The sequence below is a fragment of the Convolutriloba macropyga genome, chromosome 4 (genome assembly GCF_964194025.1).
Source record: "Convolutriloba macropyga chromosome 4, txConMacr16.3, whole genome shotgun sequence".
Lineage (NCBI taxonomy): Eukaryota > Metazoa > Xenacoelomorpha > Acoela > Convolutidae > Convolutriloba > Convolutriloba macropyga.
The window spans coordinates 74627551-74649275 of record NC_134471.1 but is presented as its reverse complement, the minus strand read 5'-3'; the positions used below and the strand labels follow the sequence as shown (position 1 = coordinate 74649275).

Below are 21725 nucleotides of genomic sequence, written 5' to 3'. Positions count from 1 at the left end.
CTGAATCCTCATCAGGAAGCCAATCGCTTTTTCAATTTTTGAAACAAAAATAAAGCACTATAAAATTGCAACAATTGCAGGCAAAACACAAACGATCAATAAAATATATATATATATATATATATATATATATATTTATATATATATATATATATATATATATATATATATATATTGTCGGAGCAATAAAAAAAGATGAGCAATGATTTTTTCTGAAAAAATTGTTTTTCATTGGGCCCAATTCGATCGTAATTGGGGTTTTCAAAATAATAAACGTGATTTGAAAAAACACTGGTCTCTAAATGGCACGAGAAAACCCAAAAAATTGTTAAAAGACTTTTAAAAAACTGGCTCTCCAAGAGAAATTGAATCTTTCAGATTGTAAATTTTTTGGTGAGACCAAAAGTGGCCTTTCGATCGCTGCTCCTCTTTAAATAAAACAATTTGTTGTAAAAGAAATTTGTTGTAAAAAAAAACAACTTTAAAATAAGATCTTGATGAAAAAAATCTAAAAATTGGCAAAAGTGACGCTAAAATTGAACAAGGCGACTGGGTAATGTGCGATCGCACATAAGGTTCCGACCCCGTTCATCCACAATTTTGGCTGGGTTGTCTGCCAAATGAACATAGAAAATCCCAAAAATTCAAATTTTTATAAAAAATTGGTGTATGAACGAAAAGAGAGTCTCCAATGCAAATAACTGTAGTGGAGTACAAATGGCACATTAGATTGACGAGATGTGCAAATACTTAGAAAGCGAGTCAAGACGAACAGCAAAATCAAACAACAACAACAACAAAAATTTATTTTATCAAAAACTTCATGTCCGTTTCAAAAAACAAAACTTAATAACAAAGTCAAAATACCGTCAGATAAAACTGATATTAAAGAAAATAACTTTTAATTCACCAGAAAAGATAAAGGAGTCGTCAAAAAAAGACTTGGTAACAATTAGACAAAAAAAAACAGTAAAGTTTTAAAAAATTCGCTTATTTTTTTAAGCAATTAAATTCGAAGTAATGAAAACCATTAGAAATCAACTAAAAAATCCTATAGGTGTACGATTACCAATGTTTCTATAGAAGGAGTTAATAACTGCCAGTATTCAATTGTTTATGCGGTTACAAAAAGAACAACAAATAGACAACAAACAAAAAGTCAAATAAAACTTGGCAGAAAACGCTTTTGAAACCGTAAAGCCATACTATGGCCATAAAAATGTGTGTATTTGCACTTTCTGCGACCACCAACAATGAATTTTGTGACCTTTCATTGAGGAAGCTAGGTAACAAGTTGAAAAAAATGAAAAAAAATGCAAAAATAAGTAACACTTTAATTTTTTTTCGAAAAAAAATCATTTCCAAAGACATGAACGCCAATATTTACAGAATGAAATAATTAATTAGGTTTGTATATCCTTCCAAACAAAGTCCTTGAGGATTGCACTTATCCAAAATATGTCTTATGACTACAAAAAGAACGTCAAACATGACAAAAACCAAAAATTAATTTACTTTTTTTTCCATGTCGAAACCAGTAAAGTCAACGAATTCTTTGAAAACATTAGATTGTGTGACTCAGATCTACTTTTCAAAACTTCTTTTGACAACAATAATTTTATATTTGGACTGTAATGAACGAGACTAGATAATGAACAGACGATAAAAGGAACAAAATTGCGAATTTATAAAGTGTTTTTTTTTTAATTTGGAAAACAATTGTTTTCAGAGTCATGAAAGCCATCAGCTGTCTACTAAAATCATTATATGGGCACATCTATTATTCCTTGAACAGTCAGTGACACCGGATCATTGTACAGGAAATTTCATAAGACTAGAAAGACAAAGTAAAAACGGCAGTTAAAGACAAAATTTAAAAAATTCAAATAAATTCTTCGAGAAAAGTGTCGAAGCCGTTAATATCATAATCTTTATCTTCAAGGCTTTCAACAAAATCAGTGGTGCCTTATATTGAAAGCCAATAATGTGATATATGAACTGTCAATAACGTGATAATGTGACAAAACTTGAAAACGTGAAAAATGGGCAAATACCTAAAATTTAAGAAAATGTGAAGTCTAGTTCTATCAAAGCCATTAACAATAACTTAAGGCGTAAAACCGCAATAAATGTTGATGTTGATTTCAAAAGAATGAAGAAGCACTCTTTCATTGCTGACAATAAGCTACAAGTTGACCAAATAAAGAGAAAAATAGAGCAAAGTTCAATAAGTCATTACTTATTTGAAAATCAAATACTTTTAAAAGTCAATACGACCGTAAGTTAATAAGTCATCAACTAGATACACTAATGTGGAGCGAATTAGGAACCCAATTCGACCTATCATTAGTGAGCTTTGGTTTAAAATGTTCTGTTATTTAATTACTGTAGAAAAGATCGAATTTTTTTTAATAAAAAAGACCGACTGTTTAAAATCCGAATTGTTTTTGTAATATACCAGTCCAAGATTGGTCCAAAACTAGCCCTGCTAATGTTGTTTTTTCATTAGGAACACTTATTTATTCGAATGTTATAGATAATGATTTTTTGTTAGTTAAAAAATCAAAAATAGATGCTGCGTTTTTGATAATCAACGAATAAATTTAGCAAAAAACGGCAAAGTTTTAATTACAGAGCACTCTCAACGGAATTTGAAGTCAAACAAGCCCCCTTTTGAGTCCAAAAAAAATTGTGTTAGTGGTGTTTGGGTCTGTACTTCCTGTAAATTTAATAAAAATGGACTAAAGAAACTTATTTCGTGCTGTTTTTGAAGAAAAAGTCCATATTTTGAAATATTTAGCCTGAATTTTTGACAAAAAAAATTAATATAAATAGCCTACAATATTTTTTTTGTTTTTACAAATAAAAATCAACAACATTTTCTTAAAAAAATAACAAATTTTGGCAAAACTGGCGAAGTTTTATTCAAAAATTCCGGGAAAAGTGAACAAAATCTCATCGGAATTCACTCTATTTTCTCAAAGTTCAAACCTCGATAACTCCCTGTAAAAAACGAAATTAAAAAAAATCTTTTTAATTCCATATTCTACGCTGGACAAGCTTTCTAATGATACCAGTCTTAACTCTCTACGATGAATATATCGATAGGCCAAAATTGACTGAAGAAAAAAAACCCATTTGAGTATATAGTTCATTCCCCCTCAAGAGGGGTCGGAACAATAAATTCGCACACAAATGTCTAATATTTACAAAAATTTAAAACTTCGATAGCTTCTCAAAAACGAAAATCCAAAAAAAATCTTGCAAAATTCTACACGTGAAGAATTTTCAAATGACATGCTCACAATTCTTTACAATGAAAATATCGATCTGCCAACTAAGTGGGGCGGAATTTTTTTGTTAAACCTATCTGCATTTATCAAAAGTGCAGCTGGCTACTAGCAAAGTCAACCACTCTCTGGTCGTTGTCTAATTCGCCGCCATTGGTCGGTTACTTTTGTCTAATTTGGTAGAGACCAGATAATTTATGCAATTTAGCACAGTAAATTACTCATAGGTCAAACAAACTTTAAAATTGTGTCCGAATTGACAATTTAGGCTCGTAGGCTCTTTTGGGTTTAAATTTTTAAAAATCTCTTCCATGTAAATTGAATCATTTTTTCTAGAATCCTTTAAAATTGCAGAAAAAACGGTTAATACATGATTCTAAATTTTAGAGCCATTGTGCACAATTTCATTAGAATTGAGCATTGCATAATGAACGAACTATTCCAGTCCTGATCAACTTATTGACTCAAATAATTTTCAAGTCTGTATAACAGGATTAGATTGTTGAAAAAACTGCTCATGACATCATTTTTCGTTCCTCAGTTATCTGTCCGTTGAGTCTTGATTTTTGATTTTTATTTATCACAAAAATGATTTTCATTAATCACTTAGAAATTTGAGGATCAGAGTGGACACCGACCGAAGAATTCTGCTTTTAACACACCTTAATTCTGGTTTGTTTTATTTTGCAGCCTTACTTTTATGTTGGCACTGATAGCGATGGGAGTGTCGATAGACTACATGGCTCACAGTGGGAGAGCATACTTCTCATTGTCTGCAGAGTATTCTGACCCAGAGAAGGCCAGGGCTGAGACCATGACCGAAGTCAGGTATAGTCTGGCCCATAAATTTGGAATAATGGAACGTTCGAAAAACATCGAAACATGCAATTGAACACGCAAATAAGCAATGATGACAGTGTTTTTTGAAACGTCAATTAGATTCTGTCCCATAAAGTTGAAATCAGAGAACGTTTCAAAACCCACATGTAAGGGTTCAAAGGTCAAAGTTAAAATTTAAAACATGCAGAAAAAAATGATGCATGAAAACGTTCACATTCAAATGACCATATTGATGCTCAATTGCACGTTTTTGGCGTTTTTCGAACGTTCGCTTATTTCAACTTTATGGGACAGACTATAGTAGAACGTTCGAAAACGTCAAAAACATGCAATTGAGCATCAATGTGGTCATTTGAATGTCAACGTTTATTCCATTAAGCTTCTATTCATCGATTTTTTTCTACGTTTTAAATCTAAATTTTGACCTTTGAGCTCTTTCCTGTGGCTTTTGAAACGTTCGCTTATTTCAACTTTGTGAGACTCGCTATATATGCAAACCATATAGAAATCGTGCACACTAAATAATGTTGCTAAATTAACCTAAAGATAGTTAAGATAAATCATGTTAAAGACAATTGTGTGTTCATAATTGTTTCAAAACTATTCAAAAATCTAGGATGCTGGTTGTGAAATGTTATACTTTCCATAATGTTACAGTTTAGAAGGTTGAGAGAGAAGACCCTAATGTAAATTGTGCAAAAGATAAGCTTGACATAGCTTGACAAGAAGCTCTACTTGTTCAACGTATACTTGGCTAGAGAAATGAAGCCTTGAAGGAACAAGAAAGAACGTGAGAACGGGTTATAAGAGATGTCCAAGTTCGAGAGTTTAAGACCAGTTGGTGTAAATTGGTAGCACCCTTGGCTTGCAAGTAAGAGATGCTGGTTCGAATCCAGTACTGGTCCATTTTCACAGTAGTTGCACCTGCATAGACCCCCTAACATGAAATATTTTTTATGGAAGGGGTTGAATTATCCATGGAATACTTTATAAGGAAACCCACCTTGTGAAATTGTCTTCAGCCTGCCCTTGTTCAACTCTTTGATCACATCTATGATTGGGATGGCCATTCTACTCTTCTCTGTCAGCAGAGCATTCAAGGTTAGTCAGAGCCCGGACTCTAAGGCAAATTCATCGCTGAGTCAAGAGTCTAATTCAGGTCACATTTTGCACTGAATTCGTCTGATTAAGAGCTAAATTAGTGATTCATTCTGAAATATCTTTTGATTCAGAAGAATATTGAATACTTTCTCCAAATTTTGTTCCGATTCAGAGAAATTCAGAAACTACTTCACAGTTGGTTCTGAATTCCTCCTGAATCAGTACTGAGTTTTAGGTAGGCGAGTACTACAGCTGGACTCCAATCACCGTTGTCCACGCGTTTGTCTGATCATGCTTTTTTGGCTCTGATTGTATAGATATTTTCGTATAGAACACAGTAGTTGTTCTAATCAAATGCTGTCATTCAGAGTCTTACTCTAGCGCAGGTGGTCATTTTAAGACCTGAAGACGATTAAAATTTCTTCCCGAGATTTCTATGGTTGGAACACATCTTTACTCGACTGAGTTCAAAATTGACATTTTTCAATTGCTCTCTTTTAAAATTTGAAGCAATAATTAAGTACTTGTTTGTCTGTTTCATACAAAAAAAAATTTGCTTGTCCATTTTTAATTCTCGAGTGGACTATACGTTTTTGACTTTTGCGTGATTAAAATTTTCCTCTGATTCAGAATTTCAATTGACTAAACTCAATTTGCGGCATTTGCTACTCAAAGTTATAAGAAGAGTGTGCTTGATTTCGTTTTTTAAAATTTTAAAATTTGTCTCAGACATTTCCCCACAGAATAAAGCAGAATAGAATCGAGCCCCCAATCAGTCGTAAATATACTGAACCAAAAAATGAGGTTTTAGTTTGCTCCTTATTTCACGATTTTTTTGAAATGTTTGTGAGTTAATAGTACCCAAAATTGTGTGGTAACACTAGTTTTGAAGACAACAGCTGCAAGATTCATAACAATTTTGTTGAGTAATTTTTAATATTCTTGTGTATTATTTCTTTTTATTCGTTAACAGCTCTGTTTGTTTATTTTCTTTATTTTTCTCAAAATGCTTCCGCTACTCTGTAGATTAGTTGACTGATAGAATTGAGAAAGTCAGACTGTTTAAAAGACAAAACTATCAAAATAACCAATAAAAATCTGTTGCCTTTTTAGTATCAAAGTTTTCTTCATCTGTAGTTTTTGAGCTCAAGTGGCAAATTTTTTTTGAGCTTCAAGTGTACTTTTTGAGCTTCCAGCGAAATTTTTCATCTATCCTTTTGTGAAAATTAGGCAGAACTCAATTACAGTACTTCAAAACAGTACTTCAGAGTCCGCTTAACGCAACAAGGTACTCAAAAATTCCTAACAAATTCAGATAATAGCTTACAAAAACGTCAGTTTGATTCTGTCAACAGTTTTTCAAGGTCACCTTCACTACATAGCTCTAATATGGTTTCCTCGTTCCGCTGTAAATTAATAACAAATTTCGTTTTCTTCGGATATTACCGAAGAGGTCTGCGAAAGATATGTAGCAGGTTGAAAAAGAGTACAGGTTAAAATTTTACCAAAGTATTTTACCAAATCGTTTTCATATAACGACAATTGATAAAGAACTTTGGCTACTGTATGGCGTTGAGCCACTTTTGATGCTGCATCCTTAGGTGTTTTAAATGGTTTCCGCCTAATTTGCACTAAAAGTTGTAGAATTTTTGCCGGAAGGCTACGAAAACGGGTTTCACCTAATCGAATTTTCGCCTAATAACCCATTCCGCCAAAATACATAAGAGACGAAAGAAGAGAGTGAGTTTCTGTTCCTGTGCATCTTTTGAGAGAAAGCGATGAAAGTAGTTGCGAGAAAAGCGTCGCTGATTTGTTCGTAATTTGGGTCGTTTTCAAAGCAGTTTTTTAAATTTTATCTCCAATTTCGTCGTCACTTAAAGCTGTTTAATTGCTCTTGAACGAAGTTCATACCAATAATTGTAAACGTGTGTGTCTTTTTATGCAAATTTTTCGCTTGGCAATTTTGCGCTTTTCCTCTAGAACATTCTGTGACTTTTCAAGTGACTTTTTCACGCTTTCGTTCTTCATTTTTGAGTAATCTCTATTGCTCTCACTCTCGAAGTAAAGCTTGTTGCTAATATAAAATCGGTTGCAGCATAGAAGAGGTAAGTGAATCATAGCGCAGTGGTTAGTGAGTGTGATTGTGGTCAGTGGTCCGAATCCCGGCGGTGCAAAGGTTTTTTGCACCCATGAAGAGAAATTGATCTGAGGCTACAGCTCCTGAATTAAATTGCCTCGCCTATCGTTCAAGAGCAATTCTTCCGACATTTGTCGGTTTATGTTTTTTTGTTGCTTATCTAAACTTTTGTGCGGCAATTGAAAGCATGTTTGACAATTTGAAGTAATAAATAAAACGTGTATATTCGATTTTTAATTGCTCTTGAACGCAGTTCATAGCATTTATTGTAAACGTGTGTCTTTTTTTATGCAAAATTTTCGCTTGACGGTTTTGACTTTTCGAGTGACTTTTACGCCCTTGACTTTTTGCATTTCGCGCGATCTAAAATTCTCTCTCAATCACAATTTCAAGCAGCTGAACTCAATTGGCGGCAATTTAATACTAAAAGTCAAATAAAAAGTGCGCCGAAACTGGTGTCATTTTTTTACTTTAAATCTTAATAGTGGTATATGTTAACCTCTAACATGGTTATTTGAAGCCCACTATAGAACTTCTTAGTCCCATTTACCATTTAGGCTAGCCCTCCCCCCCCCCCCCCCCCCCGACTGAAGCAGGCTGCAATTGATTAGAGCTCCCACTAGTCGTTCAAGAGCAATTCTTCCGACGTTTAGTCGGTTATGTTTTTGAGCTGTTTTTATTATTTGGACGTTTTTCTGAGCATTTTTAAAATTCTTTCTAATTTTCTATTAGCTCTTCGGGATTTTTGTGGTTAAAACCAGTTGTTGTTCTGCTTTTCTACTCTTGTTTGGACTGTTTTTTTTATTTACTTGATATTATGCTTGAGTTGTTTAATAACGGCCCTCAGCTTCTCAGCCGGCTAATGTAGTGCTAGTGCTCTTGTTAATCGCCGCACAGCGATAGCTGGGGCTATTATTGGCCTTCTCTTGGTTTTTTTTTAATTCGTCGTCATGATTTTTGTTACGACCATTTGACGTCACATCCACTTTTTGTTCATTCGTTCATGCAATTTCAACTGAATTGCATGTGTGACGTCATTTTTCGCTCTTAATGGAGCAAGTTTTTTGTTCATTCGCGTGATTAATTTTTCGGTCACACTTGACTTACCTCACTCTCAAAAATTACTTCCTCACTTTGAAATTGACTTTTATTTACTTTAATTCAAAGAGATAAGGTCAAATGGGTGTGTGTGACTCTAAATAACTTGTACAGATTTTTTATCAAAATATAACAGATCAGCCTTCAACGAAAAGACAATTTTTTTGTCTGTCTTTACTGTTTTTTTTAGACTGTCGATCTACGAATCTATTGCGGCTATTTTCTGGCAATCTGCCAGCTATGTTTTTTTGTTTTTTACTTCGTCGAAAGAAAGTTTTTTCGCATTACCTTATTTTACAGCTTGTTCAACATTTTCTGTGAAATCTTTTTGACTTCTCTAAGCTGGTTTCACTCATCTCTCTTTCTGTTAAAAGTGTTTGGAGACTGCAGTCAGCAAAGCAATTCAAAATGAACAGAGTCAGTATCAAAAAATGAAACCAGAAATAGAAACGGGAAAAACCTATGAAGCCAAATTTTTGATGCCTGTTACTCGAACTTTGTTCTTGGTTATCATCTCTAATGGTTATTGGTGTTGATTCTCGCCCTTGTGTTGTCTCACTACGAAGCAGGAGTATATTCAGCTCCAAAAAGAAATCAAAATAGAGCGAACTTTAAAATTGTTTGTGTATTAAAAAATCCTTTAATTTCATTTGTTTTTTGTCATCTTTAATCCCTATGGTTATGGGAATCAATGGGGACTATTTTTCCTTCTGGCAATCTGTCGGGTAAGTTTTTCTTAAAGATAACTAACAAATGAAATCGCTATTATTTTTCTTCTGCTAAACCATAAATTGAGAACTTTTCTATAAGTTTTGCTCCAAAGATTGAATTGAAGTTTAGACTTGTTGCTGTTTCTGAATAAATAAAAATTCAAAATTTTTGTTTTTTCCAGTCTTTTTTGTTCATTGGGCTTAGTAGTTTAGTATGTTGCGGAGAAGTGTCTGGTGGGTAAACGTTTAAGCAAGGGTATGAATCAACGTTTTTGCAAAATAATTGTCGGAAAGTAGACTTTTAGTATTTTGTGGATACTTTTGTACAAGTTTGTAAAAATTTTTAGACGAAATTGTTTTTTAGCCTGTCCTTCTGCTGCCTTTCCCTTTCATCAGTTTTCTCTGCTTAAACTGTTTTTGTTGTTTTTGGTCAAATGGTAGTTGGCTACTTGCCGCGTCAGCAATAGTAGTGGATGAAACAAGACTTCCAGCCACCAGCCAACTTGGTCCATTTTCCCTCGTAAAAACTCGGGAAATGAACCAAGCCGTCTGCTAACTGGAAGCCTTGTTTTAATCACTACTCAAATATGAAAATCGTCCAAAAATAAGCCAAACCCTCATGTTTACACAAACAATTAAAATAAAAATTAGCCAGAAATAAGCCAAAACCGCATACTCCCGCACACCATGCGCACGAACACTGTTGCGCATAGTCTCCCTACTCAGAATAATGCGCAAGCATTTGGATATGCGCTTATAATTTAAATTTTCCGAAAATTTTATTATAATTATACTTTTGGCTTATAATTTTTTTAAATAAAAGAATATAGATAAGACTTGAAATAAGGCTATAGATAAGGCTTGAGATAAGACTATAGATAAGGCTATAGATAAGGCTAGAGATAAGGCTGGAGATAAAGTTAGAGATAAGGCTAGAGATATTATTAATAATTTAAAAAAATATTTAACAATCTACTCTTCTAATAATTTATCTATATCTATACCTTTGGCTTTTAGTTTACAATATAATAAAAAATATTTATAATATTCTGATTCTTCTTTAATCTGCGAACGGACTCTGTCCGTGAAATGCCAAGCAGGTTTCCTGATAGGATGAATACCCTTAGTTAGATCTATATTCTTATGAGAATTTTTTATATGGCTCCTTAACCCACTTAAGCTAAGGATCGAAGGGCAATACTCACATTTAACTTTAGTTGAGTTGCAATCTTTACATATTGACTTCATTTTATCAAAACATGTTATTTGTTTTATAACTCTACATCTATTACAAATTCTATTTGTTATATCAAATTCTATATGAGGACTCTTGCCATTGGCTCTACAATTGCTTTGCATATTAGAATTAGAATTAGAATTAGAATTAGAATTAGAATTAGAATTAGAATTAGAATTAGAATTAGAATTAGAATTAGAATTAGAATTAGAATTAGAATTAGAATTAGAATTAGAATTAGAATTAGAATTAGAATTAGAATTAGAATTAGAATTAGAATTAGAATTAGAATTAGAATTAGAATTAGAATTAGAATTAGAATTAGAATTAGAATTAGAATTAGAATTAGAATTAGAATTAGAATTAGAATTAGAATCAGAATTAGAATTAGAATTAGAATCAGAATTAGAATTAGAATTAGAATTAGAATAAGAATTAGAATCAGAATTAGAGTTAGAATTAGAATGAGAATTAGAATTAGAATTAGAATCAGAATTAGAATCAGAATTAGAAATATCTTTGAAGCTATATGTCTTTGGTGACAGGGCTATAAACTCTTGTATTATTCTACCTCCCAATTTATGTATGAGTTTGCCGGGGACTTTATTATTTTGATTGGTGGTTCAAGATTGGACAAATCCATTTATTCATTGTCAACATTACCCTCGCTAAAGCTTAATACAAAACTATCAGTATCCATATAATGGAGTTGTAGATCTTTGAGAGATGGTTGAAGAGTATTATACAATACATCATACATTTGTAATTCACTTAATTCTAATAAACTAACACCTACATATACTGGAGAATCATATTCCACTTTTTTCTTTACATATTCAATTTGGCTATAATCCTTATATCTAGTTATATTTTTAAGTGTTGGTTTACTTATACTTTTTGTTATCATTTCTTCATCATGTAAGAACTTACTTTGAAGGAAGTATAGAGGATTCATGCACATTCTTCCATATAATGAGTTGTTCATTAATTTCCTCACATCCTTTTCCGCTTCAGTTTTAGCTGTTGCTCTTTTATTAGCATTGTTTTGAGTATAGTCTCTACATATGTAGTCTTGTTTAAATTTAATTACTCTATGAATTTTAGGTACTGTTACACCCATCTTAACATAGAACTTTAACATCCTATGATGAACCATATATTCTGTCTTGTTATTTTGGTCTAAGATTAATTTCTCTGATCTTGCCTTGCCTCCATCTCTTTCTCTATAGCCTCATTCATAATCATTTATCTTTCTTTTATAGGGCATTAGTGCCAGCTGTTCTGTTCTTTCTTTACAACCATTAGTATAATTAATATCACAAACTATATAGTAACTATGATGACTATCATCTGGAGTATTTAGTATAGTGTCTAGAGATGTGCTATGGTACTCAAAATCCTTATAAGGTAGCTTTTGCATCATTGCATAACCGTATAAGTTGCTTGCGTCTATTTACCATATGGATCTTTGATCATGGGACTTCGTCCATGCTTCGCAATGCTCTGTCATTGTCTTACCATTGTCATTGCTATTGTTATTGCTATGGGACTTCGTCCTTGTTTTACCACTGTTATTGCTATTGTTACTACTATTGCTCATTATACCACAAATACCACCTCTCTTTGCTTCAACGAAATCATCTAGCATTTGTTTATCTTGCAATGTATCTAATGTAACGCCACTTGACTTTAACCAACAATCAAAACTGTAGCCCGGGAGACTAACGTAATGTAGTGGGTTGAGTCCGTATTCTTTCATAAATAATTTGACATATTCATTCATGCAATAGTCTAATATTTCGATATCATTCTGTAAATACTCTATAGTTAGATCATTACCAGTTTTAAGACTGTTGTTTTTTTTAAAGTTATCGACTTCTTCTTGTATTGTTAATTTATTAGATAGTGAGGATTTGAAATCTTTTATGTTTAGATTACCTATAACTTCTTGGTAATCATCTAAACCAAAGTGTTCATATTGATAAAATATTTTAGTTTTACACCCGTATATCTTCGCCATTTGATCTAGAGGAATAACTCAGAAGTTATAACTATCTAAGAGTTTAAGACAACGAATACTAAACATCTTAGACTTACCAGCAGCTAGTGGTATGTTATCTAATTTTTTTTTATTATTATTCTGTTTAAAGAGTTCACTATATAGTAGATTGAAATCATAACCGGAGCCATAATGGAATATTACATGAATGAAGTTTTGTTGATTGTATCTTAGATTACACATTCTACATGCTGGTCCTCTATGATTACCAGTTTCATGACAGTGATCTCCTAGTTTTTTAATACATGTTTTGCTGCATATATGACAAGTGTTATTGGTTTCATGATATAATTCATCTTCTTTATTAAATATCATGTTTTCATTATGTTTAAAATTATTCTCTGTTTTTATATCTAATAGATCACAAGCAAATCTTTTGATGCAGTCAAGACCAAAGTAGTGCTTGAAGTTACTTTTCCAGATTTAGCCCACACTTATTGGTATCTGTTCAGCTATTACATATTTATAGTCATTAAATGAGACGTTAACAATGCCAAATTCTATATCAGCAGTTATAATATTTTTTATATTCTGGCGTTTGTATTCATTTATAAAGTAATATGTTTTTTCTTAGGACAAACAATCACTGGTTTGAAAGAGTGACAGCATACATGGTTGTCATATTTATTTGAGAGTTAAACCAATATGTACATCTATCACAATAATAATATAATATTATTTTTATTTCGACGATCTAACGGGGCTTCTATGTTTTTAATTAGAGAACAGGGTTCCACTACGGCTTTTCCCAAACTAAAATTCTAACATCTTCTCTATCTTTATTGAAGTCATCCACTGGTTTAAGTAATTCTACTTTGCCACCACGGGGCGTGTATATCCAAATATCAATATTGTACAATTTTTGTATTCTTAATATATAGCCGAAGTCATCTTCATATTGTTGTCTTGGTGCAATTAGTTTATTCTGGTATTTACTTTCACTTGTTGCGTGGTTCATGGCAGGATGTAGCCAAGCAGTAATAGGTAGTTGTAAGCAATTGTATTTGGAATTGCGTATATTTAATATTGATATAGAGTTTTTGAGATCGGGAGGTAAATCTATATAACTACCAATAGATGCTTTGGTTGGTTCAATATTTATCTGAATACTTCTTAAACCAAGAAGCTCAAAGTCATAGCCAAAGCCTTCATATATTTCCTTTTCAAAGATAAGCCATTGCTTGAAGTCACCATATTCATATATTGCGTTATTATTAATATAGTCGGTGATGAAGAATATTTTAGTAGTTTTAACTTCATCCTTCGTTCTTTTCTTATAATCACACTCGGCTGTGACCTTATATTTAAAACTCTCAACTTTATGAAAGTGGTAACCAACTTTAAGCTCAATTAAACAGTTATTAACAGCTTCATCTATGTCTTCGATGTAGTTTCCAGCTTTATCAGTAATATAAAATTCTTTCATGTTCTGGCTAGACTTTATATCGAAGTGTTCTGTGTTTCTAGATACTTGCGGTTATGGCTATAAGAGTGAGTAGTTAGAGCAATTCTATTTTTAAATTCTGTTTGACATTCTTTACATTCATACTTAATTGTAGAGTAGATGCTGTCTTCGGTTTTAGTTTTAGGATTAGTTGGAGGATTAGCTTTAGGTTTAATAATATCTTTGGTGTTATCTTTAAGTTTACTCTCAGTTTGGGGTTTACTCTCAATTTTACGTATACTCTTATTTTGGGTTTAGGTCTGAGATAATAATATTCTTCTTCTGAGTCATACACTCTCTCCATGGATTCATCATCAGAGCCAAACTTTTTCTCTAACAATTCTTTAGAAGCAGAATGTTTAGAATGATTAGAATCATATGATTGATGCCTGTATAAACCCTTCTTTGTTTCGAAGGATTAATCAAAAACGTCACAGAAATTTACACTGCTGTCAGTTGAGTGAGACATGGTGTATTTTATTAGGTAAAATAATGGAAAAAATGATTTTTCGAAAATGAAAAATGAATTGTGATAAGTGTAAAAATAATCCATGGTGAGATTGTTGTAATGACTGCAATGAATTAGAATATTGTTGTTATATATGCAATGATAGAAGTAAAGTAAAAGATTATATTAAGCATTTAGGGGACCATTATGCCAATCCAAATCAATATCTAGAGTGTAATATGTGTAAAGTTTAAAAGCATATTTCTTTCTTTAGGTTTAGAAATGGCAGATGCAGCCTGTTCATCTATCTTAACAGATATAGATTTGGCCATACTAGAAATCAGTTTAGAGAGCAGGGTTATAAGTACAATATCCGCGAAGCGGTTGGGCGTGCCGCGGACGGAGTCCGTTCCCCGATCTGCGAAGCGGTTTCGCGCGAAGCCGTTGGGGGACCAAGGGCAAAGCTTCTTTGCTATGCCACGGCCGGAGTCCATTGGTAAACCACAGACGGAGTCTTTTCACGGATCAGATGTAATTTTGACTTAACTTTCTGTGTTTCACCGGGTATACATTTGTTCGTCATAAAATTTTTGCTTGTTTTTGTAGTGAAGTGAGAATCATGATGAGTAGACAAAATATGCCGTGGAGAGTAAAGGTACCCACATGGAGAATTATTCTAAAACAATGTTTTTCTAGAATATTCGGACATGATTTTTAACTTAAAATAGTTATCATTTCCAGAGTAAATACCTGTTTTAAGGTAAAATAATAATTAATCCTTCTATTAAATTGAATGCTTTGTATAATCTATTAAAAATTTAATAAAATTTTAAATAAATACTCAACTTGCAAGCTAATATTTAAATATGTCTTATTTTCGAAATTTTCACTCGTTTAATATCATTCTGCTAATGATGATGGTCATTTCTGTTAATGGAGGGGGCCATCTTGGCATGACATGCACTTTTCCTTTTCATCATTTTATGAACTATATATAGATTGTGCAAAGTGAGCGCGTATAATGCTCGTAGTGGCGGTTATCTTTGTTAAAGATTTTTATTAAGAGCTCAGTCAGCTTAATAGTTAAAATTAAAAGTGTTCAAGCATTCTGTAGTTGCACCCTATCCCACAGTTGCCATTAAGAAAGGTCGAGCAATACTGCTGTAGCGTGGTAAAAGCGAGTCAATCTTTTAACAAGACCTCTCAAGACTCGACTCAAAAAAAGTACCTAGGTACATAGAATCACTCAGTTAAACATCATAGATCAATCGTCTCCTGGGTAAAGTCAAAATTTTAAAGAAGTTTTTTTCTTATTATCCAATTCTAAGCAACTTTAAGTGATTCTCAGTTCATCCATTTTTACTGAAAAAAACTTACGGGCCGGTTAGACTGATTTATTTCAGTATAGTTTGGTATATTAGGTATGAAATTAGGCTTTGAATTAACATTGAAAACTTTTGGATATTTGCCCATGAAATTCATAAGTTATACCGGCTATATGCCTTTTTTGTACACAAAATTGAACGAGTATTTGTGTATATAGTGTTGGATGTAGCAGTGGATAAAATTAATTTGTGCTTATAGTAGTGGATAAAACAAGGCTTCCAGTTAGCAGACGGCGTGGTTCATTTCCCGAGTTTTTACCACGGAGAACGGACCAAGTTGGCTGGTGGCTGGAAGCGTTTTTTTATCCACTACTAGCAATTCCGGCGGCTCTTATTGCGCTCCTAATTTTTTTAATCGTCTAACAGATTTTTGTTTCGTCATACCCTGACTTCTTGGAATTGACTTTTTCAATGACTTCAATAACTTTTACGGCTTTGCAGTTAAATTTCGTGTTCGTGGCGTCATTTCTGCTTTAAGGTCAATTGCGTGACTTACCTCTTTAAAAAAATGACTTCTGCACTCACTTATGGAACATTAAATTTTGTGAACATTTACTAAATAAAGGTCAGTCGTGTACATCTAAGTAGTGCCAAACTTATATGCCCTAATTTCTGAGTAATAGAGTCTTGAGTTTTAATATCGAATATTAATTTTGAAAAAGCTCCATAAAGGTTCTTTCTTTGTAGAGTGAATGTGTCTCATAAAAATGACAGTCCAAATCTAACCCAAAAAGTCTAGTGGTCCATTAAAAAGCTGGTGGTCGATCTGTCAATCTTAATTCATTAGTTGTTTCAATTCATGGTAGGCCACAGGCGTCTATCCCAGCTATTTTCCGGCAATCTGCCGGCTGTGTTTAATTGTTCGCGAACAAAATTTGAAATGATCAATATAAAAGTGATGATCTTTTGACGACTCGAGCAGAAGCATTTATATTCTGCATTTGTTTTTTGGCTGTAGCAATTTGGTCATCACTAGAGTTTTGACTTCGTTCACTTAAACAATTTTTGGATCTTTTCAGTTTGTGCCCCCCCCCAGTACGTTATGCTCCCCCAGCGACAGAGCACGTGTCATTACATAGTAAATCATTATGTAAAAATATTGCACGTGCGTCTGGGCGTTGCAAATAATATGCACCCACTAAGCTGGGGGGGGGGCACAAACGGAAAAGATCCCATTTTTTTCCATTTTCGAAGTTGGACTTCTATTTCAATCATTGGACTTTAACAATCGTCGTTTGTAAAGTATAGTATTAAGGAACTTCTGGTGTTACTCAAGCTTAGGAGGATATTTAGAGCATTTGTGAGCTCATATAAATACCTCCTTTTAAGCTAAACCACAAACCCCACACACTTACCTAACAAAAACCCTATCCACCTCACACATCTCACCTCACCTGCCTACCTCCTCCTGCTCATAACCCCTACCCCATCATCCCTAGAACAATGTATCCCCCGTACATACCTACAGTGATAACTGAAAATTGTGTCTAACTAAGTTTTCTAAAACTTTTGAGTCTTTGATTGTTTATTTTTCGATTTTTCTGAATAAGGTTTATATATTGAGTCTTAATGTCATCTTCAAGTCGTTTCCGGTATTATACTGGCTGTTTTTTGTGGGCAAAAGTTTTGCTTAACTTTTCGAGTGACTTTTGCGTCCTTGACTTGGATCTATTCTGTTTTGGCCCTCAGTGTCTTTCCCCCCCCCCGTTACAATTTATATGTTGCTATATAGCGAGTTACTATGTGAAGGTCTGTGAAGGTGGTCAATTTTGTAATTCGCGTCATTTTTCCTCCTTTAAAATCGCTTTAGACCCAATAATGAACCATATTTGAGTTTATATTTTTCTATCTGACAGTTTTCTCAAAAATAATTAATTTGTTCTGGATTTAACAAATTGTTTGTTGTTTTTAGCTCTTAATCTCAATAAAGACGGATCTTTTTGGCTCCTTAGTTGTTCATGAAGGAAACAATTAAATTATTTGTTCAAATCTAAAGTTTTTAACAATTTTGACCCAACGTTTTTGGGAAAAGGATCGATTTTTTTGCAATTAGCACTTTTTGTTTTGTAGGTAGTATCATTAATGCCAGGTATCATTCGGCTTCTAATGAGGTTTTCAAATGTTCTGTAAGGATTTCAAATTATTGCCGATGATTTTTGTCTTTGACAAAACTGTATAAAAAACTTTTGATCTTTTGATTTTGCACTGCGTTTGTTATTCACGTGTTCCTTGAAATCTTTTCATTAGATTTAATATATCTTTTCCTATGATCAATAGTGCGATGCATAATAAACTTTCAGCTTCGTTTACCAGTTTTAATAACTTCGATGCCAATGATTAGAAAAGAAATACGTTTTATGAGTCGGAGAGGATATTTGTAGGTTTTTTTAGCTGATGCAATTTCGTTCATGACTTGAATTTTGATTTCTTTCTTTTCAAATATTTGCCTTTGTTTTTGAAAGCTGCCTTCTTTTCTCGAACATTGAACTTTAATAGTAGCGTAGTTTGTAATGTTTGGTAATTAAGATCTGCCGGTAATATGCAAGGTGGTAAGGTCATTTCGTGAGTTTGTATCCCATAGAATTCCGCCATAATTATCGCAGACCCCACCGCCCCCCCCCCTCTCCCCGACCCACTTTACCGTCCTCCATCTAACTATACCCACCAAACCCCTATAACTACCTAACCCAACACACACATACACACACACATACCCTTACTTGACCTCTTGTGTACCTATCCAAACCGTGCGTTCCCCACCCAACAATCAACAATCTACATTACATTTACCACCGAATCAGCAACCCATCCACCGTACTGATTTTGGCGATCATTAAGTCATATTGTATTAAGTTGTCTAAGCTTATTCGAGGTTTTTCTAGTTGGCGTTAGTATCAAGCTTAATAGTTTTCTCTTTAGAAATGAATTAGTTTTATTTTTTGAATTTTCTGAGAGAGCATTTTTTGCAGTGAGCTATTATTGCGTTCTTTTTTTTTCATCGTCGAAAAAAATTGGTTTCTAATCACCTCATTTTGACTTTTTTTCGACATTTTGCATGAAATCCTTTTGATTTTTTGGCTAGATTCATTCGTGGTTCACTCTGCTCAAAGTGTTTTTAGGCTGCATTTGCTCGGCAAAACCATCTAAAATGAACAGAATCAGCATCAAAACACGGCGGACTCAAAAATAGAAACCGGATAAACTCATCAAGCCCAATTTTAGATGCCCGCTACTTGAACTTTGTTCTTATAAATCTTAGTTACCATCTCTTATGTTTATTGGTCTTTAATACTACTGCCTTGTATTTTTTCAGAGAGAAGCAGGAGTGTGCCTACAGGAAAATGAAATCAAAATAGTTTACACTTTAAAAAGTTTATCTTACATCAATCAATTTTTTCCCTTTCTTCAGTTCTGTCAATCCTAATCGGAGTTACGGGAATCAATGGCGGCTAATTTATGGTTGTCTGTCGGGTATGTATTCTTTTCTGTTTAAATTCCGATATTCGTCATGAGGGTCAAGGGTGGCCATTTTCCGGCAATTTGTTGGCTATGTTTTTTAACCTTTTTTTACTACTGAGATATTATACAAATCATATATGACCTAGTGTGATTGCTAAGAATTTTATCTCATCGATGACACAGGAACCATTCATTCCGTGTCTTTTATACGGCTCAGCGCCAATTTTGATAAAGTTTTGTATACCATATTTATGTCACCAAAAAATCTGTCAATTTTTTTAATTGTTCTCTTTCAGGATTTGGCGGCAGCGTTGCTCATAATGTTCTCCATGAGTTTCTATGTGGCTCTCATGGTATTACCGACTGTCATGTTTTACTTAAACGCAGCTTCTAAAAAGTGCAAAAAGTGGAAAGAAGAAAAGGCAGCTGCTAAAACGAAAAAGAGTGAAACAACAACAAATCGAGAGGGGTCACGATTATTGGAGGAATAAGAAAGAAGAAATTAGGGGCGCTGCACGCTCTGCTTTATGAAGGTGACCGAAATCATTTTGTTCATTCTTTTCTCAGATATAAATTATTACTTATGGAAAAATGTGCAATTTTTCTTCGTACAATCAATGCATGCGTCTACCCGGTGCCAGTTTTTCGGATCTTTTCCGTTTGTGCCCCACCCCCACCCCCAGCTTAGTGGACGCATATTATTTGCATCCCCCACAGACGCACGTGGCATATTTTTACATAATGATTTACTATGTGATGACACGTGCTCTGTAACTGGAGGGGCGCATAACGTACTGGGGGGGGCACAAACGGAAAGGATCCACCTTTTTTAAAGCGTCTTTGATTCAGAAGTCCCCTTCACATTATCATGAACAATTGAGAGGATCTGAAACGGCTACCAAATCTGGCTTGCAAGACAACAGTCGAAATAAACTATGTGTGCTGAAAGAGTATTGAAGCTATGCTCATTAGATTTTACAAGATGTCAAAAAAAAACCAAAAACTTCACAAACAACACTGTAAAAGATAGCTGGAACCAAAACTTTGATCCAAAAAAGATCAAGACTTGATTAAACGAAAAAATCGGAGCGAACTTCTGATTGTTTATTGTTTTGTTGGAATATTGATATGATACCTCAGTTGAATAAACCGAAAAAGAAATTTCATAAAGATTCAGTATTTTGCTTTGAATTCTGAAAAAATAAAATGTTTTAATTTTTTTATATTTTAAAACGATATGTCTGTGCAAAATCTTTAACATACCATATATATATATATATATATATATATATATATATATATATATATATATATATATATATATTTACAGATTAAGAATTAGATATAAATACAGAAAGAGAGAGAGAGAGAGAGCTCAGAGTGAAACTTCAATTTTCAGAGCCTTAGTAGTATCTGAAAATGCTATTCACCAAAAGTGTTTTGAGGAGACAATTTTTTAGTGTGAAGGGCGGCGCGTAATTCTTAAAAGTTTGACCGCATCTGTTGCTGTTTACTACCGAAGCCAGCTAATTGTTAGTCGTTTTAGGGCAATTCGCCCGACGTTATTTCGTTATGGTTTGAATCATTAGTCCCGTTTCGCTGGTGTTTTCTCCTCTGCTTTGCTATTTTTTAGGCTATTTTAAATTTTTTTTGCCATTTATTTTGTTTCAATTTTGGAATTGAAATGCGTCTTTTGCGTGAAGAAACAATTAAGTACAAATTGATTCCATTTTTTGTACAAAACGGTGTTTGTGTTGAGAAATATCACAAATAATTGAGAAATTTTGTATCAATTTTTTCCAGTTTCTTGCAGTTTTTTTAAGTTTTTCTTTTAATAGTTTGCCTATTGTTGTATTATTGTTTGAGGATTTCAATGATCAAGATAGTTTTCCAGGTGTCATTCATTATATAAAGAAATAATTAAATTTTTATGATTGTTTAGTTCAGTTAAGTGTTAGAGAAAAACATTTGACTGTATCTTTGGAAAATTTTATGAGGATTCAATGGGTACCGATTCATTGCAACGTTAGTTTTTGTAGCACAAACAACAGCTCTAATAATTTCTGGAAATCATCCGGCCTTTTTTGATATTTAATAGAATATTTTGATGAAATTTAGGTCAAATTGGAGTAGTGAAATTGGTCACACCAAAAACGGAAGTAGAACAAAGAGGCAAGTGGTTTTAAGGCGTGAAATTTTTTCACCGTAATTTTAAAGTAAACTAAAAAAAATCCGATTTGATTGAGGTTTCTTGTTCACGAGCTCCAATTTGACTTCTTGCTGCGTTTTTGCTTTTTTTCAGGTTTTTTGGCCAGCATTTTTTCCCAATTTTTTCGAAATGGTTTCCACAGTCATTCATTGTCAATTAAAGGTTTAGTTGTTTGTTTTGTCGATGATATTTGAAATGTAGTTCAGGACTTCATTTCATGTAGTTCAGGACTTCAAATATTTGAAATGTAGTTCAGGACTTCTCTTGCAATATTTTCCTAATTCGCCACCTCCATTGATGTTTGTTGC

General features: G+C 33.3%; 1 protein-coding gene across 5 annotated transcripts in view; it reads left to right on the top strand.

The window, feature by feature from the left end:
- Positions 1–20422, top strand: part of LOC142338672 (patched-related protein 18-like) — a 108885-nt gene extending 88463 nt beyond the window's left edge. Inside the window, exons 21-24 of one of the 5 annotated variants that reach the window (XR_012758997.1) lie at positions 3981–4118; positions 5153–5231; positions 19505–19842; positions 20044–20422. Coding sequence is in view for 4 of the 5 variants with exons in the window: in XM_075388536.1 (XP_075244651.1) it covers positions 3981–4118; positions 5153–5231; positions 19505–19699 (412 nt within the window). In the remaining variant the exon portion in view is untranslated. Of the gene's footprint in view, positions 1–3980; positions 4119–5124; positions 5233–19504; positions 19882–20043 lie in introns of those variants that run through there. The other 4 variants (XM_075388536.1, XM_075388537.1, XM_075388535.1 and 1 more) reach the window with 4 other exon arrangements.
- Positions 20423–21725: the final 1303 nt, after the last annotated feature.